The following is a 25,787-nucleotide window of genomic DNA, read 5'->3' on the forward strand; positions in this document are numbered from 1 at the left end:
TCCATGATGAGTTGGAAGGCTGAATTCAGAGGCTCAACACCTGACTCTGACCTCTCAGATGCCTCTTCCCCAGCAGTTCTCTGGGTGCTGGGGAGCTTGGCCGAACCTGTCTCCTGTGGACACGTGTCCATGCAGTGGCCACCAGATTGTGAACCTGAGCCTGCTCTAGATCTAGGTCCCACCAAGGTGTGCTTCTCTGCACTGGTGGAGGATGTGGGTAAGCGCTGTGACACGTCTTCCAGGCTGCTTATTTCCAGCTGTTCAATGGCAGAGGTGTCCTCTTAAGTGGAGTTGAGGACCTGGATGGAGCTGAGGGACTGGCTGGCTGAGGATGTCGGTTGCTTGGCAGAGCTCACTGAACCAAAGTAGAGATAATTAATGTATGACAGCAGAGTCAAAAATAGGAGAGAGAGCACTCACAGTTGAGTTGAGAGAGGGATGATGTGGTCGGGATCTTCACGTGGGTATTCACCACCGTCGCCATAGTCGTGGCCCACAGCCTCGCCCATCAGTTCAATGACCGCTGCTCAAAGTGAGTGAGGGACCTAATGTGGGCCACTCCACCCCCGGTCTGGGATCTCTCCCTGCTGTTATGAGGCAGCTTCTGCATGGAAACGGATGGAGAGAGTGTGAGCAGAACACATGGCACTGCGTGAAATGTTTGTGTGGTGAGCAGGGATATGGACAGGATGAGGACACGAACTCCAGAGGATATGAGCCTGATGGAGATGTGAGGGATTGTGAGAGAGTTAGTGGTCGTGTACATTGAGGTGCGAGATCCCTGTGGATGTGTGGGTTTGTGAGCGTGAGAGTTGACAGTGATGAGGTGGTTGACTCACCCTGGCAGAACAGATGAGAGCATTTATTCTCTTCCTGCACTGGATGACTGACCTCCTCTGTGCTCCGGTGGTGCTGACCACTGCTGCCACCACCTCCCATGCTAAATTGGTGATTCTGGACTTTCTGCAGCCAGAGCAGGGGTGGAGGACATTGCGGCAGCCTTCCACTGCATCCAGCAGGCTCCCCAGAGAGGTGTCACTCAGTTTGGGGGCTGCCATCTTCTTTGCTTTCAGGACTGTCTGTCGCCTGGAGCAATCCTAGTCCTTTATTCATTTTATGGGATGTGAGCGTTGCTGGCTAGGCCAGCATTTATTGCCCATCACTAATTGCCCTTGAGAAGGTGGTGGTGTGCTGCCTTCTTGAGCCACTGCAGTCAACATCATGTAGATACACCCACAGTGCTGTTAGGGAGGGAGTTCCAGGATTTGTCCCAAGAACAATGTAAGAACAAGGCAGGATAGTGAGTGGCTTGAAGGGGAACTTCCAGGTGGTGGTGGTGGTGTTCCCATGTATCTGCTGCGCTCATCTTTCTGTTGACATGAAGTAAGCTGCGCTCTTGTGCACTTTAAATAAGGCGCCTGGAACAAATAAGCTTTGAGGTCATGGCGTGGCAGGCAAATCCGAGCCTGCCTGTCAGCGATTCGGAGTGTTCTCCGTGAATGTGCTTTTAATGAGGTTAGCATGCTGGGAAACGGAGGATACGGCAAGAGAACCCACCATTGTGACCAGCAGGTAAATCGTCTTTTTTCATGCCCGATACTACACTTAGTACATATCTGGGACAATTCCACCAAACCTATTCCACTGTTCAACGAGATATTGGCTGATCTGCAACCTAACTCTATACACCTGCCTTTACCCTCAACTTTGGATTAACAAAACACTTATCTTAATTTAAAGTTAACAATGGATCTAGCATGTATTAATGTAACAAAAGGGAGTTCTCAACTTCTACCGCCCTTTGTGTATAAATAGTTCTTAATTTCACTCCTGAAAGGACTTTTTGGACTATGCTCCCAGTCCTAGATTCCTCAACCGTGAAATAAGGGAGGTAAAGAGAAACTATCTGTTCCCCTTAATATCTTAAATTTTGACCAAATCACCCCTTAACCTTCTAATTTCCAGAGAACATAACCCTTGGAGTCCAAGTATCATTCTGTTAACTCTGTTCTGCACTCCCTCCAAAGCCAATGAATTCTTCCTAAGGCATGGTATCCAAAACTGTTCATAGTGCTCCAGATGAGATATTAGCAACACTTTTTATACAGCTGAACCTTGACTTCTACCCCCTTGTATTCTGTTCCTCTGGATATGAATGCCAGCATTCCATTAGCCTTTTTGATTATTTTCTGTACACGTACATGATATATGTGTGCCATTGGTCTCCCCACGTTTCTTTGGACTGCCACTGTTTCTAGCTTTTCACAATTTGTAAAGTACACTGTCCTATCCTTTTTAGGTCCAAAGTGGATGACCTCATATTTGTCTACATTGAAATGCTTTTGCCATAGCTTTTCCCATTCACTCATTTTATCAATAACACTTTGTAATGTTTTGCTTCCATCTACACTGTTCAAAATGGCATCTATTTTTTGTCGTCGGCAAATTTGGATATATGGCTTTCTATAGCTAAGTTGTTACCCAAGTCATTACCATATTTATTAACAACTTGGGTAAATAGTTGAGACCCCCAACACACACCCTTGCGGAACACCACTAACTGCCAATTAAGAGAGTCTGACCATTTTCCCTACTGTCTCCTGCTGCTCAGCCAGCTTTATAACTATATCAGCAACCTCCCTTCAATTCCAGGAGCTTCAGCTTTAATTAACAATCTATTATGAGGGACTTCATCTGGCATCTTTTGGAAGTCCATATAAATAAGATTCATAAACATACCCCCATCCACCACTTTAGTCATCTTTTCAAAAATAAAATCAGCTTCATCAGACATAACCTTCCCTTTACAAATCCATGCTGCCTCTGACCAACTGAGAGTTTTCAAGGTGCTCAGTCACCTTATCCTTATTGATGGACTCTAATAATTTTTCAACAACTGATCTTAGGGGGGAAACCAGGGAATTATTGATCAGTTAACCCCTCCTTCCTTAAATATCAAAGTGACTTGCACAATTTTTCAATGTAAGGGAAATTTCCCAAATGAAGATAACTTTGCCAATACCCTAACCATAGGTTTTCAATATTCTCACCTACTTCCTTAACTTTTTGATGGAAATCATCCTTTCCTGGAGATTTACCCCTGACTGTGACATATTAGTTTCCTTGGGATCTCTGGGATGTTGAAATCTTCCTTTACTGTAAATGCTAACACCAAGTAATGAATGAGTATGACCACCATTTCCTTATTTTCATTGGCAATATCACTGTCAGTTTTTAAGGGTCCGGATTACTCTTGCTCACCCGATTTTTCCTAATGTTAAATTTATGTAAAAATGTTGATTTTGATAACACGTACAAGTTTTTTCATACCCCCTTTTTGTGGCTCTTGCTATCTGCTTTGTCACTCTGTTGTTCTTCGTACTAGTGGGGCACTGCAAGGATCAATACTTGGGCCCCAGCTGTTCACAATATATATCAATGATTTGTACATGGGGACATTCGCATCACACGAGTGTCAGGTAATGACCATCTCGAAATAGAGAGAATCTAACCATCGCCCCTTGACATTCAATGGCATTACCATCACTGAATCCCCAACTATCAACATCCTGGGGGTTACCATTGACCAGAAGCTGAACTGGACTAGCTATATAAATACTGTGGCTACAAGAGCAGGTCAGAGGCTAAGAATCCTGCAGCAAGTAACTCATTTCCTGACTCCCCAAAGCCTGTCCACCATCTACAAGGCACAGGTCAGGAGTATGATGGAATACTGTCCACTTCCCTGGATGAGTGCAGCACCAATAACGCTCAAACTTGACATGATCCAGGATGAAGCAGCCTACTTGATTGGCGCCCTATCCACAAACGTTCACTCCCTCCACCACCAATGCACAGTGGCAGCAGTGAGTGCATTCTGCAAGATGCAATTCAGGAACGCACTATGGCTCCTTAGAATGCACTTTCCAAACCCAGAACAGTTACTATCCAGAAGGACAAGGGTAGCAGACACATGGAAATACCACCACCTGGAAGTTCCCCTCCTGACAGCATCCTGACTTGGAAATATATTGCCGTTTCTTCACTGTTGCTGGGTCAAAATCCTTGAACTCCCTCCCTAACAGCACTGTGGGTGGACCTACACTACATTGATTGCAGCGATTCAAGAAGGCAGCTCATCACCACCTTCTCAAGGGCAATTCTCAAGAGTACAGAAGTAGTAAAGTCTTGCTTCAATTGTATAGAGCCTTGGTTAGATCGCACCTGGAGTTGTGTGTGCAGTTTTGGTCCCCTTGCCTTCGGAAAGTTATTATTGCCATAGAGGGAGTGCAACGAAGGTTTGCCAGACTTGTTCCTGGGGCCCCATCCCGCCATGGGACTGTTCAGTGAGGAGAGATTGAGGAAACTGGGCCTGTATTCTCTAGTGTTTTGAAGAATGAGAGGTGATCTCATTGAAACCTACAAAATAATTAAAGGGATAGACAGGATAGATGGTAAGATGTTTTGCCTGGTTGGGGAGTCTTGAAACAGGGGACACAATTTCAAAATAAGGGGAAACCTATTTAGGATCAAGATGTGAAGAATTTATTTTTACTCCAGAGGGTTGTGAATCTTTGAAATTCTCTACCCCAGAGAGTTATGGAAGCTTGGTCATTGAGAATGTTTAAAGCAGAGTTTGCCAGACTTCGAAGTACCAAAGGCATATAGGGATAGTGTGGGGAAAAAGGCATTGAAGTGGATGATCAGCCATGACCGTATTGAATGGCAGAGCAGGCTCGATGGGCTGAATGGCCTACATCTCCTATGTAGCTTTCCCATTTTCCTGGATCTGCTGTATTTTGCATTTTTATATGCTTTTTCTTTGCACTTTAGTTGTCCATGGCTTTTATTGGCAAGTACAGCTCTTGCCCCCTAGAGGATAAACAGGCCCTGCGTCATAGTAAATTCCTTTTAGAGCACCTCCCTCTGTCAATTTTTCCCATTAACAGATGTTCCCACTTTACTGTGGACAACCCCTAGTAGCTGCTTCATGTTTCTCCCTTTCAAACATAATGCTGAATCCGAATGTTATAATTGCTATTAGATAAATATTCTCACACCATTAGGCTGTTACCTAAATCTGGCTCATTACACATTACTAAATCTAATATGACATGACCCCATTTGGTTCCAGGATGTAACTGCTGCAGAAAACTATCCCTGACATGCTCAGGAAATTTCCTACCATTCTGAGATTTGTTGGTCTGCTTATCCCAATCTATATAGAGTCATAGTCATAGAGTCATACAGGTCCAAAGCACAGAAAAAGGCCCTTTGGCCCATCGAGTCTGCGCCAGTCAAACAAGTACCTAACTATTCTAATCCTATTTTCCAGCACTAGGCCCATAGCCTTGTATGCCATGGCATCGCAATGAAAGTCAACCCCCTCATCCCCATTGAAACCACTTTGCCTTTGCCAAATGTCTGATTGCTGCATTTATACAAGCTGTGACCTCACAGCTGCTACCTAAGGGGCCTATACTCAAATTTCTACCATAGTCTTAAATCCTCTATTTCTTAATTCTAGCCATCTTGTCTCTATTGCCTGTTTATCCCTCATTACATCCTTTCATCATCAAAGTGATTTAATCTTTAATCAGTACGGCTGCTCCACCCCCTCTACTATCCTTCTTGCATTGTTCCTGTAGACCTTATATTTAATTCCCACGCCTGACTGTATTGAAGCCATGCCTCAGTAATGCTTACTATGTCATATCTTCCAAGTTCAATTTGCATCAGTGGTTCATTCAATTTAACTTGTTCCTGAAACTTTGTCTATTTGCATACAGCACGCTTATTTGGGCCACACACACTAACCTGCGCTTCTGCTGTAATGTTTTACTCTTGCATTTCTTATTCCTCTGTCCTGGTTTGATTACGTTACCACTTTACTGTTACTCCACTGTCTTCCCTTTCATTTGTTTCTGAACTATTTATATTAGCTATTCAACTGAGCCCCCCATCTCATTTAATTTAAAGTCCTTTTGACTGCCCCATTTATCCTCTTCAATTATGACTGTCATCCCAGCGCAGTTTAGATGGAGCCTGTTCCAATGGCACAGTTACTCCCTGATCCAAAACTGGTGCCAGTGTCCTATGAAATGGAGCCCCTTTTTCCCAAATCACTCTTTCATGTTCTCCTCCCTAATCTGCTTATTTCTATGCCAATTTGCACTTGACTCTGTACAATCCAGAGATTATAATCCCTGAGGGCCATTCTTTAATTTAGCTTCTAGTTCCTGATGCTCTCCAAATGGAACCTTTTGCCTACCCTTTCCTACATTGTTGGTCCCAACATAGACCACAGCAACTGGAATCTCCCTCTGTGGTTTGTGATGTCCCTCACTCTGTTACCAGGAAGGCAACAAACAGTGTGGTTTTCTCAATCCTTCTTATAAAGGATGCTGCCCCCCCTACAATCCACTGAATCCCCTACAACTACCAGTTTACTCTTCACCTCCTCCTCACTTTGGGCAACCTCCTGCTCCAAGGTGCCATGGCACACGTTTTGGCTGTCTGACAGTTTTTAATCCTCGTCTTCACAAGCAACATCATATCTAATCCTCATCTTCACAAGTAACATCATATCTGTTGTATAGGATCAGTTTCTGTGGTTCCTGTTTCACCTAGGTTCCTTTTACTCTGCTATACTTTCTGTGGTTTGTGTATAAGAATACCAAATCTCTTCACATCCCTGCATTTATTTGTTTCTCACCTCTTAAAAGATATTTTTTTATTCCAGAGGATAGTGCCATACTTGCCCCAGTCATACCATTTGCTGCCACCTTGCGTGATTATTTGGTGGTTGATATCTCTTTGCATCCTCCTTGTGCCTTACTTTCTCACCAAACTTTGATATATTACACTTGGTCCCCTTAACTCAGTCATTGATATAGACTGTAAATAGATGAAGCACAAACACCTTTGTGGCACTCCACTAGTTGCAACGTTGCCCTACTCTCTGATTTCTATCTGTAAACCAATCCTTTACCCAAGTTAATTTATTATCCCAAGCCCTAATCTAGTGTAACAACGTCTTATGTGGCACTTTATCAAATGTCTTATGAAAAACCAAATATAATGCATCTACTGGTTTCCCCCTTATCCACCCTACTAGTTGCACCATCAAAAGTGCTCTTAATAGTTTTGTTAAACATGGTTTCCCTTTCATAAAGGCTTGTTGACTGTGCCTAATATTGATTTTAAGTGCTTTATTACCTCGTCCCTAATAATAGTTTCTAGTTTGTTTTCTACTACTGATGTCTGGCGATCTGGTCAATGATTCCCTGTTTTCTGTTTCCTCTTTTTGACAGCAGAGATATATTTTCTATCTTCCAATTGGAGAGACTGTACTAAATCTAGGGAATTCTGGAATATCAAATACAATGCATCCACTATCTCTGCAGTCACTTCTTCTAAAACCCCAAAATGTAGGCCCAGTTCCAGGGGATTTAGTCAGCTTGGTCCCATTAATTTCTCCATTACTTTTTCTGCACTAATATTACTAAGTTAACTTAAGTTCTAAATCTCATTAGACCCTGATTCCCCACTATTTCCAGTGAAAGACAGAAAAAATATATTTGTTTAACATTTCTGTTATTTCCTTATTCTCCATCATAATTCCTCCTGTCTGTCTCTAAGAGACCATACTTACTTTGCTAATCTTTTTCTTTTTATGTACTTGTAGAAGCTCTTACAATCTATTTTATATTTCTTGCTAGTTTACCCTCATTCTACTTTCTCCTACTTTATCAATTTGTTGATGTTTATGATCCTCCCAGTCCTCAGCAACTCTTCTCAGCAATATTGTAAACTCTTAATCTCATACCATCCCTTTCTAGTTAACCATGGGTGGACTACATTTACTGCAGAGAATGCATATTAATTATGAAATATGAAATATTCCTTTTAAATGTTTGCCATTGCTTATCTATCATTGTATCTTTCCCAATTTCCCAATCTACCTTAGCCAACATCACCGAACATTACCAGGTAATTGGCTTTGTTTAAGTTTGACCCTAATTTCAGAATTGACCACATTACTCCTAAGCCCAATGGGAAAATTATGATAATATGTTCACTCTTCTCCAGATTTCTAATTAACCATGTTTCATTACACAATATTAAATCTAAAACAGCATGTTCCCTAGTTGGATCCTCAACATATTGTTCTAGAAATCTATCTTGAATGCATTCAATGAACTTGTCCATCCTACACCTGGAACGCTTCGTGATTTTATATCTGTAACCCCAGATTCTTCTGATCGCCTATCTGATTTAAATATTTATTTTCATGATGTTCATACCAAAATATAATTTCTCACATTTATCTATATTGAAGTTAATTTTCAATTATCTTCCCATTCTGCAAGGTTATTCAAGTTTTCCTGTATTTTTGTATTTCTGTATTAAGGACAAATCTCCCAATTTGGTGTGATCTGCAAATTTTGAAATTATATTTTCAATTCCTGAGACCCAGTTCATTTAACTAAATGGCGAATAACAGTAGTCCCAGTACCAATCTTTTTGGAATACCATTTCCCATATGTTGTCCACCAACTACCTCTAACCACCCTACTCTTTTGTTGTCCGTTTTGTAGCCAGCTTGCTATCCATTCTGCTACTTGCAGAAGGGATATAGACACTTCTCTGTAGGCAAGAGCAATAGTCAAGAAGGCCACAAGCAAATTAGTGTAGGATAAATAAGATCAGGGAGTTAAATGGGTGGCTCAAAGATTGCTTTGGGAGAAATGGGTTCCAGTTCATGAGGCACTAGCACCAGTACTAGTGGGGAAAGTGGGAGCTATACCATTGGGATGGTCTTCACCTGAACCATGCTGGAACTAGTCATATAACTAGGGAAGTAGGGAGGGCTTTAAACTAAATAGTGGGGGTGAGGGAAGATGTGGTAAATTTAAAGGGAAAGGACAAGGCAAGGAGCAATGTAGCCCTAAGAGCAATGATAATCAGGGTGTGGCAGGAAGGGATAGCATGCAAAAATAGTAAAAAGTCTGAACTAAAGGCTCTATCTGAATTCCCATAGCACTTGTAACAAAAAGGATGAATTGTCAACTCAAATAGTAATAAGTATGTATGATCTGAGAGTCATCACAGAGACATGGCTATAAGGTGACCAAGACTGCGACCTGAATATTTAACAGTACTTGACATTTTGGAAGGACAGGAAGCTAGGAAAAGGTGGTGGGATAGCTCTGTTAATTAAGGATGACAGTATAATAGTGAAAGATGACCTTGGTTCTAAAGATGAAGATGTAGAATCAGTTTGGGTAGAGATAAATAGCAAAGGTAAGAGGTCATTTTTAAGAGTAGCTTAGCGGCCTCCTAACAGTAACTATACCGTTGGATGGTGTATACAGGAAAAAATAATGGGGCCTTGTAGGAAAGGTACACAAATAATCGTGGATAATCTTATTCTACACATAGATTGGATGAATCAGATCGGCAAAGGTAGCCTGAAAGGTGGGCCATTGTGTTTTTGGGACAGTTTCTAGACCCAACCAAAGAGCAGGCTATTTTACCCCTGACAGTGTGCGCTGAGGCAAGTTTAATTAATGGCGTTACTCTATTTAGCAGTGATCATAACTAGATTAAATTTTGTGTTCAGTTTGAGGGAGTAAAGGATGACCAGTGTGACTATAAAATTGTCTTACCATTGTAATTGTCTTTATTTAAGTTTGAGAACAGAGTTGGCTGAAGTGAAAATAGGTTAAAAGCATGACAGTAGAGGAACAGTGGCAGATATTTAAGGAGGTATTCCATAACTCTCAGCAAAGATATATTTTATTGAAATAGACAGACTCTGAGAATGATGCACCATCCCTGGTTAACTATAAGGAAGCTAAGGATAGTATCAAATTAAAAGAAAAAGCATACCATACAGCAACAATTAGTGTTAGGTCAGAAGATTGGACAAATTTTAGAAATCAGCACAGAATAACTTAAATAATAAAGGAGAAATTAGAGTATGAGTAAAAGCTAGCTAGAAATATATAACCAGATATTAAGAATTTCTATAAGTGTTTAAAAGGTCAAGAATAACTAAAGTGAATAGTGAGAATGGAGAATTAATAATGGGGAAACAAGGAAATGATGGAAGCATTGAACGGGTATTTTGTGTCTGTCTTCATTGTAGAAGACACAAAAAACATACCAAGAAGACTTAAAAATCAAGAGATAAAAGGGATGAAAAAACTTTAAACAATCTTAATCACTAGGGAAATGGTACTGGGAAAACTTAAAACTAAAGGTTGACAAGTCCTCTGAACCTGATGGCTTTCGTCCTTGGCTCTTAAAAGAAGCGGCTGCAGAAATAGTAGATGCATTAGTTATGATCTTTGAAAATTCCTTCGATTCTGGAATGAGCCCAGCAGATTGAAAAATTGCTGACGGTAACATTGGTATTCAAGAAAAGAGGGAAACAGGATGCTATAGGCCAGGTAGCCTAATGTCTGTCATAGGGAAAATGTTAGAATCCATTATTAAGAGATAATAGGACATTTTGAAAATCATAACACTGTCATGATCCCCAGCTGAGATTACCCCTGGACAAGCCTGATCCCACGGTGGTACCCAGCTTGATAGATCCCAACCTTATTTTAGATACGTGACGAGTAGCTACTGAACAGAGTCACAGGAGTCAGCTGATGAACTTTTAACAGAAGAATAAAACATCTATTAAACAAGATAAGATGAACTATGTTACAATACTCCTTCACCCGCAGCTATAACTTTACGGATGTGTACAGATTTGTAAGGATAACACAAGTTACAAAGCAATCTTATACCCTAATGTTCACAGGAAGTATATAGTCCATGTAAACCAATAGGCACCCTGTGGTCAGACACACCACACTCTGAAACCAAGTGACAGATGCCACCTCAACCAGATGCTATGGATCTCTGCTCAACTCCCCCGACGCTTGTCACACCATGAGCCAGTCGGCCTCACTGCACTCCGTCTTTCACACAAGGGTTTCCAATCTCCACTCTCCAAGAACTTGCCTTGGAATCTTCTCTCAAATTGACGCTTTCTTTCAGATGCCTTCCGCAAGGGTTTACCTCCAGGGTTTCGAACTCTCCTCCTGATGTTCCTCTTCGCTGGGTCACTACATGCATTCAAGCTGTCTTCCACGCACTCTCTCTCACCGACTCAGCCATCACATGCCCATAGCAAAGACTTACAGACTTTCAGCCATCCTTTGGCCCTTCTTGCCTCATGCAAGCTGTTCTGGCTTTAAATCTACTTTCTGTAGCTTTTGTCTCTCTAAATCTGAAGGTTGGGGCCTTTCTCTCTGCCCCTCACTCTTAACTTCATTTAACAGGACCTCTACCAGGTTCCATTCCTTTCCTTTAACTAGAAGGTTTTCTTTAGACTTTCCCCTCTTCCACCCTGCTGGATTTTGGGGTCTTTCTATTTTTGGGGACTTGCTATCTATCCCTTCTAGGCTGTTCCTGCCTGGCAGCTCTCTTCAAAACCTGCTGACCTCCAACAGCTTCCAAAACAAAACTGCTGTTTCTAGTTTTTCTGTGGGTGTGTCAGTGGGAGGGACCTGCCTCTCTGGACCTGTGTTGCTGGGCAACAGCCCAAATATTCCACCCTTGTTTATTTACCTTAGCTGCAACAGTCGTTAAAAACCTCATTAGAATTGCAGGTATCTTTTTTAAAGTGAAAATAAAACTCAATTTAACCATTTCTTCACATACAGATACAGAAATACAAATAAAACTTAAACTTTAAAGCTAAAACTCATTCCTAACATCCACAAATACAAATATAACTTACTTAATCTGTCTATTTCCTAACAATGCATTCAGGCAGAGTCAACATGATTTTATGAAAGGGAAATCATATTTGCCTAATTTATTAGAATTCTTTGAGGAAGTACCATAGATAAAGGGGAACCTGTAGATGTGGTGTACTTAGATTTACAAAAGACATTTGACAAGTTGCCACATCAATGGTTACTTCACAAAATAGGAGCTCATGATGTAGGGGGTAACATATTAGCATGGATAGAGGTTTGGTTAGATGACAGGAAACGTATTAGGTATAAATGGGTCATTTTTGGGTTGGCAGGATGTGATGAGAGGAGTGCCACAGGGACCAGTGCTGTGGTTCCTCTGCCCACCCCACTTACCCCTCTCTCAATCATTCACCAACATGCTGAAAAACTATTTAAAATGTCCCAAAGTTTTTCAGTGTGTTAGTGAATGAAGACACCAAAATACTGGTGCTGTAAAGGGGGACATATTTTGGATTTCCCTGACAGAAGTAAGCAAGCACAATGGCAGCTGGTCACTCACTGCAGCTATTCAGTGTGAGTTTGGGAATTTAATATAGTGAAGGAGCAGGTGTTCTTAGCATAAGTATCTACCTTAACTGAGAGCATGGAAAGTAGCAAATCTGGTTATAAGAGCTAAGGGGCTCAATCTGTGGACTGGCCACATTCTGAGAAAAATCAAAGTGTGACATCATAGAGAAACAGATAAGTGATTGGAGACTAATTTGTTCTTTTATCTTTCAAAACCCATGTAATTTATTATTAATTGTAAGATTTTATTAGTAATAACTTTTACTAGCAGTAGCAAAGCTTATTGGGAGTAGTAGGGTTTATTAGTTGATTATAAATTTAAAAAAATAATAAATTAATTAACACACAATAAAGGTGGCAGGGCAGGTGATGTGTTGTGAATGTGGAGAATCCTGGACACCAGTATGATCCAAGGAAAACATGTCTGTAGTAAATATCCGCAGGTTGAGGAACTTTGGTTCGGAGTTTTTGAACTGGAGGCCATGCTGCAGACACTGGCCAGAATCTTTGGGTCGATGAGTGGGGGTGGCCCTGCTTGTCGCTGCGTAAAATGACGCGCGGTGATGTCTGGCGTGTATCCTGATGACACCACCCCGTCATTCAGATCTCCAGTTCGGCGGGCACGCAATGGAGTTGGCTGTGCACCCACCGAACTGTTAAAGGCCTATTTCAATAGCAATTAAAATAATTAACTGAGCTGGCCATCCAACCTCAAGGTTGGCGGGCAGGCAATGAGCCCAGGTGGCCTTCACATTTATCATGAAACCTTATCCACAGGCAGGATGAGGTTTCATGAAGGTTTTTAAACTTTAATAAAAATTTTTAATAAAATTCATAGACAAGACCCAGCTCATGTGACACTGTCACATGCACATGCATGGTCTTTCACATGCACGAAAGAGCACAGGCCCTGACTCAGCCTACTACCACCCCCCACCCTCCCCTCATACAGGGACCGCTCAGCGCTTCCAAGTGCATGTCACACTGGTTGGGCCTTATTTGGCCTGCCCACATAAAATGGCAGCTTGCAGACAACGATCGGCTGCAAATCCACTCCCGCCCAACCACCACCACCACCACCACCCCCCACCCCCCCCCCCCCCCGCCAGGGAGAAAATTCTCCCCTGTGTGATTCACCTGTGAGAGGGAAAGTTACTCACTTGGACACTTTGTTCCAGAAAGCAGTCACACCCCTTAGGATAGAGTCTTCTGGTCAGGGACAGCTAAGGGGATCGAGAAGGTAAATGTGGAGGAGCCTCAAGCCTTGCAATTGTCGAGCAGGTTCAAGGTTCTTGCAGATTGTAGGGTCAAAAGTGGGGACTGCAAGGTGGATTAGGGAACTGATCATGGCACTGTGGTACAGAAAGATATTCAAGCGGGGGGAGTTAAAAGGAATTTGTTAGTAGTAAGGGTCAGTATAGTCAGGGCGATTGACATCATTCTCTGCAGCCGAGAGTCGAGAAGGCCATGTTTCCCGTCTGGTGCTGGGATTCAGGACACCTGGTTTGGGCTGGAGAGGAATTTGCAGTGGAAAGGGGAGGATCCACTTTTCATAGCCCACATGGGTACCAATAACAGAGATAGGAGTAGGAAAGAGGCTCCTCTTAGGGAGTATGAGCAGCTAAAGGCTAAATTGAAAAGCAGAACCCCAAAGATAATTATTTATGGGTTATTACCTGAGCAAATAGGCATAGGGTAGTACAGCATTTAGAACCCTGTGTGGGATGATAAAGGTATAAATGAGATGAGTGAACAACTCTGCTCCAGTCTTTGACCATAAGCAACTGATTGGTCATTACTATGCCACATCAATGAGTGGATGCCCTTTGGCCCATTATGAATGCCAATTCTGGTGAATTCTGGCCTTCAGTGCTGGAATGCCATATATGATGCCATTGTGCCTCCTTCACTATTACCTGCTTCTCAAATTCTAAATTCCTATGTGTTGCTCTTGAGATGCAATGTCTGTGATGTGAAGTCACTGAATATCCTGAGTAGCCCATTAACAGCACTAATGAAGGCATTGGCTTTCTTCCCAAGAAGGTCTTCCTCCTTTCTCACTAACAGATCTTACAGCACCAACAAATTACAGGGCGTCCCCAGAAAGGGCCCCTTAGCCTAGCAGTGTGTTCCTCCCACACTGCCTCAGAACCCTCTCAACTTTCAACTGAGACAGAGCCATTATTATGGTACAGCAAGATGGTGGTTCCCCATTATTACTTTGAAACGCCATTCAACGCTCTCTCACTGTCCATCTGCCTGATTTATACCTGGAACCTCATGATGTGAAGGCAGAGCTCCCTCCTGTTGTCCTCCAGCCTCCTCAATAATACTGGATCCCTTAGTTGTTGTGGTGGACATTCCTACCCTCCCCTCTGAGCCCATCACTTATGAAGGTCACCTACTGAGGTGAACTACCCCTGGAGAGCTTCACATATCTCCCCCACCACCACCACCCCCCAATATTATGTGTTTCCAACCTGCAGCCCAGTACAGAGACAGCCAAGCGCAAGAACAGCAACTGAGACAGCACCACACACCGAGCTGCCCTTTTTCCCTCTGGAGCATGCAGCCCTTGCCCTTCCCTACAGCTGGAGCACACCGTGCTCCCAGTGATTCCTCCTGCTGCATGCCCGCTGCACCCCTGTCTCTTATCTCTGACTTCTGATTGAGTTTTGCATTGCCCCTGGAATGTCTGTACTCTGTGACTCCTTTCCACATCGCCACAGGAGTGCCTGTATTCTGAGTCCTGACTGCAAGCCCTTGACCATGGACCCAGGTATGTTCTGTTTTCTGAAGAGGCTTCAGTTTGGAAGTCGGAGCCAGAAATGCAGAGCAGCATCTTACTGCAAAAAAGAAGTAGGAGCAGAGTGGCAATCCAGCGGTGCTTGTGATCCTTCGGGGAATTTGGCCCCTAGTGTTCTTGCATTTAAGAAAGGGGACAGAAAACGTCCACGGATTATAGACTAATCAGCTTAACATTGATGGTCTGGAAAATCATGGAATCCTTATTAAAGGAAAGAATAGAAGAACACCTAAATATGAGAAATATAATTAATAATCAGCATGGATTTAAGAAGAAAAAAAATCTTTCTTAACCAACATAATTTTTGAGGAGATAACACAGAGCAGGCAATAGTAATGCAGCAGATGTAATTTACTTGGGTTTTCAAAATGCCTTCAACAAGGAGCCCCATAATAGACTAACGAATAATTTTAGAGAATGAACGTCGGGAACAAGTGGCAGAATGGATTGCCAGTTGGCTTCAAAAGAGAAAGAAAGAATGGGAGTAAGGAGTAGTTATTCAGAGCGGCAGAAGGTAGGATGTCGTGTTCCACAAGGGTCAGTGCTGGGACCACTGCTGTTCACAACTTACATGAACAATTTAGGTTTTGGCATCAAAAACACAATTTGACAATTGTGCACCAAATTGGGGGATAGTCAGTACTGAGGAGGAATGCAACAAATTGTGGGAGGACACTAGTAAACTTGCAGAATGAACAAATAATTGGCAAATTAAGTTCAACAGAGATGAATGTGAGATGGTCCATTTTGGAAGGAAGAATAGGGTGGGAGCTCTCCTAATGCTTGGAAAGTACAACTCTAGTCACGGTAGGGGAACAAAGGAATCTCGGATAACAAATGCACTAATTACTAAAGGTTGCTCCACAAGTTAGCAAGGCCATTTAAAAAAAAAATAATAAATTAAGCACTAAGCTTAATTTCTACAGAAATAGAATTGAGAAGTAGGGAAGTTATGCTAAACTAATCTTGAACCTTGGTTAAGATTGCACTTAGAGTACTGTATGCAATTGTGGTCGCCAAAAGGATATAGAAGCACTGGAGAGAGTGCAAAGAAGATTTGTGAGGATTGGTACCAGAAATAGGTAGGTATACATATCAGGAAAAGATTGACAGGCTGGGTCTCTTTTCTCTTGACAAAAGACAGCTAAGGGGTGATCAAATTGAGGTTCTCAAAATTGAAAAGTTTTTTTTATTCATTCATGGGATGTGGGCTTCGCTGGCTGGGCCAGCATTTATTGCCCATCCCTAGTTGCACTTGAGAAGATGGTGGTGGGCTGCCTTCTTGAACCACTGCAGTCCATGTGCTATAGGTACACCCACAGTGCTGCTAGGAAGGGAGTTCCAGGATTTTGACCCAGCGACGGTGAAGGAATGGCGATGTATTTCCAAGTAAAGATGGTGAGTAACTTGGAGGCGAACTTCCAGGTGGTGGTGTTCCCATCTATCTGCCACCCTTGTCCTTCTGGATGGTAGTGATTGTGGGTTTGGAAGGTGCTATTGAAGGAGTTTTGGTGAATTCCTTCAGTGCATCTTGTAGATGGTACACACTGTTGCTACTGTGCGTTGATGGTGGAGGGAGTGAATGTTTCTGGATGTGGTGCCAGTCAAGCAGACTGCTTTGTCCTGGACGGTATCTAGCTTCTTGAGTGTTGTGGGAGCTGCACTCATCCGACAAGTGGGGAGTATTCCATCACACTCTTGATTTGTGCCTTGTAGATGGTGCACAGGTTTTGGGGAGTCAGGAGGTGAGTTACTCATCGCATGATTCCTAACCTCTGACCTTTTGTAGCCACAGTGTTTCAAGTGGATAGAGAGAGAATGTTTCCTCTTGTGGGAAGAACTTAACTAGAGGCCATCAATATAAGATGGTCACCAAGAAATCCAAAAAGGCTTTTAGAAGAAACTTCTCCATCCAAAGAATAGTGAGAGTGTGAAGCTCACTACCAAAGGGATTGAATAGTATAGATTCATTTAAGGGGAAGCTATTTTGAGGGAGAAGGGAAGTGACTGTTACAATGGTAGACTTAAATGAAGAGAAAATGGGAGGAGACTTGAGCAGAGCATAAACACTGGCGTAAACTGGTGGGCCAAAATGGCATGTTTCTGGCCATCTGTCCAAATGTAATCCCGTGTAATACCTTGCAGTTTAGGTCACCTTTAATAGTTATTCATTTTACTTGTTTTTTCACAGCCCTTTTATACTTCTGTTTTAGAATTGTTTTTGTTTCCTGACTATTGGCTACCCTTTTTCCTTATCTTGGCTCGATCTATACCCTCATCTCATGTTAATTTTGCCTTATGTTATATTCCACCACTATTCTACCAATGTTTGCAAAATAATCTACAGGCACTAATCTGATAGTTCAGACAGGACTTGAAACCTTTCTATCCTTTATTCTGCAGGAAATTCAGCAGGTAAAATCTCCGGAGGACTTGGAAGCATTTATGCTGAAACATGGAGAGAATATCATTGACACATTGGGAGCTGAGGTTGACCGGCTAGAAAGGGCACTCAAGGTATATCTATTTGAACTAAGTGTACACATGTAATTGTACAAACGCTTATATGCTTTATTTTATGTCCAAATTTGCCAGATATATGTAGTAGTGCAAGAACCAATGGGGGAAAAAAACAAGAAAATTGCTACTTTTGTGTACTTAATGAAGAAATAGAGCCATTACAGCACAGGAGACTATTCAGTCCACCAATTTCGTGCTGGCTGGCTATAGCACAAATCAGTCAATCCCACTTGCCCCACTCTATTTCCATAGCCCTGCAGGTTTGTTCCCTTCAAGTGCCCATCCAATTTCCTTTTAAATTATTAATCATCTCTGCTTCCACCACATTCATAGGCAGCAGGTTTTGGGTAATTACCACTTGCTGCATGAAAAAAGTTCTTCACACCCCTGCTGCATCTCTTACTGAAAACCTTAAATTTGTGTCCCTTAGTCCTTGTGCTTCAGCTAATGGAAACACCTTTCCTTTGTCTACCTTTTTAAATTCTTTCTTGGGATGTGGGTGTCACTGACAAGACCAGAATTTGTTGCCCATCCCTATTTGCCCTTGAGAAGATGGTGGTGAGCTGCCTTCTTGAACCACTGCAGTCCATGTGGTGTAGGTACACCCACAGTGTTGTTAGGGAGGGAGTTCCAGGATTTTGATCCAGCAACGATGAAGGAACAGCGATATAATTCCAAATCAGGATGGTATGTGACTTGGAATGGAACTTGCAGGTGGTGGTGTCCTTATGCATCTGCTGTCCTTGTCCTTCAAGGTGGTAGAGGTTGCGGGTTTGAAGGCTGCTATTGAAAGACCCTTGGTGAGTTGCTGCTGTGCATCTTATATATTGTACACATTGCTGCCACTGTGTGTCAATGTGGAGGGAGTGAATGTTTAAGATGGTAGGTAGGGTGCCAGTCAAGAAGGCTTCTTTGTCCTGGATGATGTTGAGCATCCTGAATGTTGTTGGAGCGGCATTCATCCAGGCAAGTGGAGAGAATGCCATTACACTCCTGACTCATGCCATGTAGACAGTAGAGAGGCTTTGGGGAGTCAGGAGGTGAGTTACCTGCCTCGGAATTCTCAGTTCTGACCTGCTCTTGAAGCCACAGTATTTATACGGCTGGTCCAAATTAGTTTTTGGTCAGTGGTAATCCCCAGGAAGTTGATAGTGGGGGATTCAGCAATGGTATTGCCATTGAATATCAAGGAGCGATAGTTAGATCATCTCTTGTTGAAGATGGTCATTGCATGGCACTTGTATGGCGCATATGTCACTTAACCACTTATTAGTCCAAGCCTGAATATTGTCCTGATCTTAATGCATATGGACATAGACTGCTTCAGTATCTGAAGAGTTGCGAATGGTATTGAACATTGTGTGATCATCAGCGAGAGTCTCCACTTCTGACCTTATGATGGAGGGAAGGCCATTGATGAAACAACTGAAACTGGCTGTGCCTGGGACACTACCCTGATGGCCTCTTGCAGCGACGTCTTGTGACACAGATGATTTGACCCTAACAGCCGCAACCATCTTTTTTTGAGCTAGGTATGTCCTCTAATTTCTATTGACTTCAGTTTTATGGAGCTCCTTGATGCCACACTTGGTGAAATGCTACCTTGATGTTGAAGGCAGTCAAGCTCGCCTCACCTGGGATAAATTCGGAGCACATGTAGTAGCTCAAAACTGGCCATCCATGAGATGCTGTGGGCCATCAGCAGCAGAATTGTATTCAACCATAATCTGTGATCTAGTGGCCTGGCATATCCCTCATTCTACAATTACCACCAATCCAGGGGATCAACCCTGACTCAATGAAAAGTGCAGGATGATATGCCAGGAGCAGCACCAAGCATAATTAAGAAATATCAATCTGGTGAAGCTACAACACAGGACTACTTGCATGCCAGACAGCAGAAGCAGCATGCAGCAGACTGAACTAAGTGATCCCATAACCAATGGATCAGATCAAAACTGCATCCTGCCACATCCAGTCATGAATAGTGGTGAACAATTTACAGGGGAATGAGGGTCTATCAATATCCCCATCCTGAATGACGGCGGAGCCCAGCACATCAGTGCAAAACACGAGGCTGAAGCATTTGCAGCAATCTTCAGCCAGAACTGCTGAGGGGATGATCTATCTCTGCTTTTTCCTGAGGTGCCCAGCATCGTAGATATCAGTCTTCAGCCAATTTTATTCACTCCACGTGATATCAAGAAATGGTTGAAGGCATGGATACTGCAAATGCTATGGGCCTTAACAACATCCTGGCAGTAGCACTTATGCTCCAGAACTAGCCAAGCTGTTCCAGTGCAGCTACAACAGTGGTATCTAATATACAAAATTGCCCACAAAAAGCAGGGCAAGTCCAATACAACCAATTATTGTCCCATCAGCCTCCTGTCGATCATCATCTAAGTGAATGAAGGTGTTGTCAACAGTGCTATAAAGCAGCACTTACACAGCAATAACTTGCTGACTGATGTTTGGTGGGTTCCACCAGGGCCACTTGACTCCTGACCTCATTACCTTATATTATCTGTCATAATTTTGTACACCAGATCTCCTCTCAATCTCCTTTGCTCCGAGGAGAGCAACAACAACTTCTCCAATTCAACCTTGCAGCTAAAGTCCCCTTATCACTAGTACCTTTCTGGAAATCTCCTCTGCCCCCTCTCAAAGACCCATGCATCCTTCTCAGTGTGGTGACCAAAACTGGATGCAGTACGTTAGTTGCAGCCTAACCAGAGCTTTATAAACGTCGGACATAACTTTCTCCTTGCTTTTGTACTCAATTCCTTCGCTTATGAAGCCCGTGATCCTATTTGCTTTGCTAACTACTCTCTCAGTATTTCCTGATACCTTCAAGGATCTGTGCACATGAACCCTAATGTCCCACTGTCCTGATACTCTTTAGAACTCTATCATTAAGTCTGTATTTCCTTTCTGCCAGAATGCATCACCTCTCATTTCTTTGAATTAGATTCCACCTGCCATTTGTCTGCCCATTCTGCTAGCCTATCTATTCCTACTGCAGTCAGCTCAAAGAATAGGAGATCAGTGGTAAACAAAACTGAGGCTATTCCTACTGCAGTCAATTTGTATCATCCTCACTGTTTGCTACTCTAAGTTTGGTATCATTGACAAATTTTTAAATTTTACTCTGTATTCCAATATCCAAGTAATTTATATGTATCAAACAGGCAGTGGTCTTAGCACTGAATCTTGAAACAGCAGTGTCTACCATCCTCCATTCTGAAAAACAACCATTTACCCCAACGTGCTGTATTCTGTCCTTAAGCCATTATGTTGTCGACACTGACCTCCTATTCCATGAGCTGAGCCTCAGTTTTGTTAACCAGTCTTTTATGTGGTATTTTGTCAAACACTTTCTTATCCATATAGACAACATCCATTTCCTTTCCTTTATCAGCCTTCTCTGTTGCTTCATCAAAAGTTCAATTAGATTGGTCAAGCATGACCTGCATTTTACAAATCCTTGCTGGCTCTCTTTATTTAACTCAAACCTCTCCAAATGCCTTTTGATTTTTTTTTCCTTTCCCTGATTATTGTTTCTAAAATCTTACCCACCACTGATAAACTAACTGGCCCATGGTTACTATGAATGTCCTTACACCCTTTCTTGAATATGGGTGTCACATTTGCTGCTCTCCAATCTTCTGGCACATCCTTTTTATCGAGGGAAGATCAGAAGGTTATGGCAATCCATTCTACTTTCTCCACCCACACTTCCTTTAACAACCTGGGATGTAAGCCATCCGAGCCAGGTGACTTATCCAACCTAAGATAGCCAGCTTTTCTCGTATATCCTGCCTGTCAATTTTCATCCCATCTATTATCTCTACCTTCTCAGCTTCTTCTGATATTTTATCAGTATCCTGTTCCTTAGTAAATGCTAATACAAGGTACTTGTTAAATATTTTAGCCATGCCCTGCCCCTTTAAACATATCTCACCACCTTTATTTCTATTCGATTCCACCCCACTCTAACAACCTGCTTACTATTTACATGCCAGCAGATGATCTTTGGGTTCCCATTTGTGTAACTGTCATTCTGTTCTCATTCTCTCCATGCTTGTCTTATTTTCCTTTTCACTTCTCTCAACTTATTGTATTTGGCCTGGTTCTTGGTTGAAGAGATCACCTGGCAAGCACTACAAACCATTTTTCTATATCATATTCCCTACCTCACTCATCATCCAAGGAGCCCCTGGCTTTAGCTCCCTTACCTTTCGCCCTTGTTGGAATGTACCCAGCCTCCTTAGACATCACAATTTTCTCTTTCAGCCTTTTGTTCCATTTTACCCTGGCTAGATTTCCTCTCATTCAATGAAATTAACCCCCTTCCAATTCAGAAGTTCTGCTTTCAGTTGTTCCTCACTCTTCTCCATTACTAATCTAAACCTTAATACGATAATCACTCTTACCCAGGTGTTCCCCTATGTTTAGAGGCAAATCTGAATGAAGGAATTTGCAACATATTTAAAATATGATTTTAATAATTTTCAAACTGTTACAGAACCTGTAACCAGCCATAGAACATCACTACCCTCCTCTACAAAAAAGTGTCAACAAACATTTAAAACAGCACATACTAAACTTTTAGGCTCTCAACCCTCTTACAACTGGAAATACTGTGACTGTAGGTTTATTTCCTGCCCTTGTGAAAAAGTGTTTTGTTTTAAAGGAAAACAAATGTAGCTGATCAGTATATACTGTTTTTATTTCAGCAAAAATATCCAGATGTGCGTCATGTGGATTTAGAAATTTTATAGTTACTATGGACTATGAAGATGCCTGGAATGTCTGATGAAGAGCACTGCAAATACTGAGATAAATATTACTTGTAGCCATTACTGCAAAGCCTATCGTGGCTGTTATAAGCTATTATCATGACATGTGTTTTAAGACATTGCACAGTATAAATTATATCAGATTGGCAGACTGGAGTTGCAATGCTATGGAGTGATCTACCAGGATATACCTTCCATGTGGTTAAAGAAATAGTTCTAATATTGTTCATTAGCAAGACAACTATTTTGAATTCATGGGATGTTATTCATCAGAATGCCTGTTGTAATGAGGGAATAAACAACTTTGTTCACAAATTGGGTGATTGCATAACCTTCTATTGAAACATTTTAGTTGTTTTTGTTAACTTATGTAAATTGAATACTCTAAGATTTCACGGATTCAAACTGTACACGATTCTGTTTCATAATGTTCAGCCTTGACATAATGTTAGCAGAAAGGGTGGAACCTAACTGCAAACAAAACCTTTTTATTTATGGGTCCATTGAATTTACAGGTACAATATCTAAATACTCAAACCAAAATTAATGGTTATTCAAAAAGCAATCAAGTATCTTAAGAATGTACGTGTAAGGTTTTTGTTTGAAAACTGGAAGAACTTTTTAGAAAGAGAGGGAAATGATTTTTCACTAAGTTTAAAGTGTTAGTATTCCTATCAAGTGGGAGTGGGTAATGTTTTCTTATTTTGATTATGCATTTATTAAATGGTAAGATCCAGCTAAGTGACTTCGTTAAATATAAAACTTGAAACCCACAGAAGTTGATTTTCTATTGTTTATGAAATAATGATTGAACCAAAGCATATTTTATACAGCAACTCATTGGAAGCTCAACAGCCATGCTTTAAGGAGGAGCTGAATTTGCCCTTTAAGCATTTTTGTTTTTTCATCCTTCCACAAAAATAAGTGTATTTTTCATCTTAGCAAATGTATTTAAATTAGAAATAACTGCTTACATGCAAAACAGAATTTAAATTGTAATTTGTGTATTCATCCCATGAAGTTAGACATTCTTAAGTTTTTATGCATTTATGATATTGAAAAATAACCAGAATACACTAGAATTTGTGTTTCTTTGCAAAGTGTGGAAGGTAGGGCTATTGAAACCAACACTGCTATGAATGTGTTGCGATAGTGTTCTTTTTATGTTGTTTCTTTAACCTAATTTAAGAAATAAGTATACAAGGGAACTGGGTGATGCAGTGGTTTACTAAACCTTTTTGCCCCTGGGATCTAGTTGATAGAGTAAAAGTCTCCTCTCCCTCTAATAGCCATATAAGAGTCCTAATTAAGATTTAAATAATTTCTAATGATTCATTCTGCAATTTAAATTACATGCATTTTGACACACATTGCTGAAATAGCAATCTCAGAATAGCTATTGTGGAAAGTAAAAAATATATGTACGTTTTCAAATCCTGTTCTGAGATTGGAATACAAAGCCATTATTTGGACATAGATAAGAAAATGTACCTTGAATCTGAACTGGAAGTAGTTGGAAATTCAGTGTTCAGATCTTCAATAATAGTATCCCTGACATCGAGCACACAAAACAGCTTTTTTTCAATTACACATGAACTTTTATATCTCGCCTTCACCAAACATCCTGTAACATTTTTATTTTTTATTAGATTAAGAAAGGTTTGCCCCAGCATTGCCATATTTTTGTGAAAAAGCTGAAATAATATAAAAAATGTTTTTGATTTATTTTAACTCAATCGGTTTGAACTGGCTGAAGGAATTGTAATACAGAAAATAATGGACTTCTGTTGAATGTTAATTATTTTGTGGCACATGATACAAATTATTTAATTAAGAGGAATACATTTTCCTCAGATTATTGTACCTTAAAGTTAGCAAATAGATTTGGATGATTCCAGAAAATGCAGTGTTTAGGTTCCTGGAAAATGTCCTGGTTTAATAAATAGCTAATTTATCTCACCCTCTTAAGGAATGAAGTCCAAATTGAAGGCTTTTTTGAGAGGGATTGTGGCGGGGTGGGGGGGGGGTGGGGGGGTGTTGTAAGAAGCTGCCTACAATTGTCTTAATGTATCTATCTAGCCAGGCTTGTACATCTTGTATCTATCTTCTCTTACAGTTCCCTTTAGAATCATAGTGGGATTTTCAATGATATATTTGAAAGTATACCTGTTTGTGAAATATTAATTTATTTAAGGATCTTTATGGAATCCTTTACCTTTCCAACTAGTAATGCAGTTTGATATTTTTATGATAAATGTACTTATTCCTCCAAACCCTTTGTTCTTTATTAAATTGTAATTTCATTACGCATTACCAAATTGGGTTTTGGTATTGGATTCAAAGATTGAGTGAAAATTGTTACAAATAAATAATAAGCTTAAAGAGCCTTGTCTGAATATCTTTTTTTAAAGAAATTTGCTGAAACTATTGGAGTGTCCTCTATTGTGAAGAGTCATAGAGTTATATCAGCACTTTGTAGAACAGTCAGTCCCATATCACTAGACTATCTCTGTTGCCCTGCAAGTTTACTTCCTTTAAGGACCCATCCAGTGTCCTTTTGAAATCATTCATTGTCTCCGCTCCCACTACCCTCTTAGGCTGCAAGTTCCATTTTGCTGCGTTTAAAAAAAAAACTTTCTCTTCACGTTCTCCCTGTGTCTCTTGAATCTGTGTTCCCTGGTCATTGTACAATCAGTTTTTCTTTGCTTATTTTATCTAAACCTGTCATAATTTTGTACACCTCTATTAAATCTCCCCTTAGTTACCTTTGCTCCAAGGAGAATGAGCTCAGCTTCTCTAGCCTACCGTTGTAGCTAAAATCCCTCAATCCTGGAACTATTCTGATAAATTTCTGCACCCTCTCAAGGACCAACACATTCTAAAGCATGGGGATCAGAACTGGATGCAGTACTGCAGTTATGACCTAATCAAAGCTTTATAAAGGTTCAGCATAACTTCCTTGCTTTACTGTAATGAGCCCAAGATTTTATATGCTTTGCTAACTATTCTCTTAATATGTTCTGCCTTCAAAGGTCTATGCATATGAACCCCTGGGGTATCCATCCCTGCACATAATTTAGAATGGTGCCATTTAGTCTATATTGCTTCACCCTACCTCTTCCAAAATGTATCACCTTACACCTCTCGGTATTAAATTCTGTCTGCCACTTATCTGCCCATTCTGCTAGTCTGTCGATGTCCTGTTGCAGTGAATTGGTATAATTGACAAATTTTGGAGTTTTACTCCGTATTTCATTATCCTAGTCATTTATTTATATATATTTTTTAAAAACCATGGTCCTAGCACTGACCCTTAGAAACACTACT

At 41.2% G+C, this 25,787-nt stretch overlaps 1 protein-coding gene across 3 annotated transcripts in view; it reads left to right on the forward strand.

The window, feature by feature from the left end:
- The window catches only part of slc30a9 (solute carrier family 30 member 9), a 136,963-nt gene extending 114,188 nt beyond the window's left edge, over positions 1-22,775 (forward strand). For all 3 annotated transcript variants that reach the window (XM_041196346.1, XM_041196336.1, XM_041196355.1), the window contains 2 exons: positions 17,542-17,655; positions 22,398-22,775. In XM_041196346.1, coding sequence (XP_041052280.1) covers positions 17,542-17,655; positions 22,398-22,442 — 159 coding nt within the window. In that variant the 3' untranslated portion in view covers positions 22,443-22,775. The remainder of the gene's footprint in view (positions 1-17,541; positions 17,656-22,397) is intronic.
- Positions 22,776-25,787: the final 3,012 nt, after the last annotated feature.

Source organism: Carcharodon carcharias, chromosome 1 (assembly GCF_017639515.1).
Source record: "Carcharodon carcharias isolate sCarCar2 chromosome 1, sCarCar2.pri, whole genome shotgun sequence".
In the NCBI taxonomy this organism is placed as follows: domain Eukaryota; kingdom Metazoa; phylum Chordata; class Chondrichthyes; order Lamniformes; family Lamnidae; genus Carcharodon; species Carcharodon carcharias.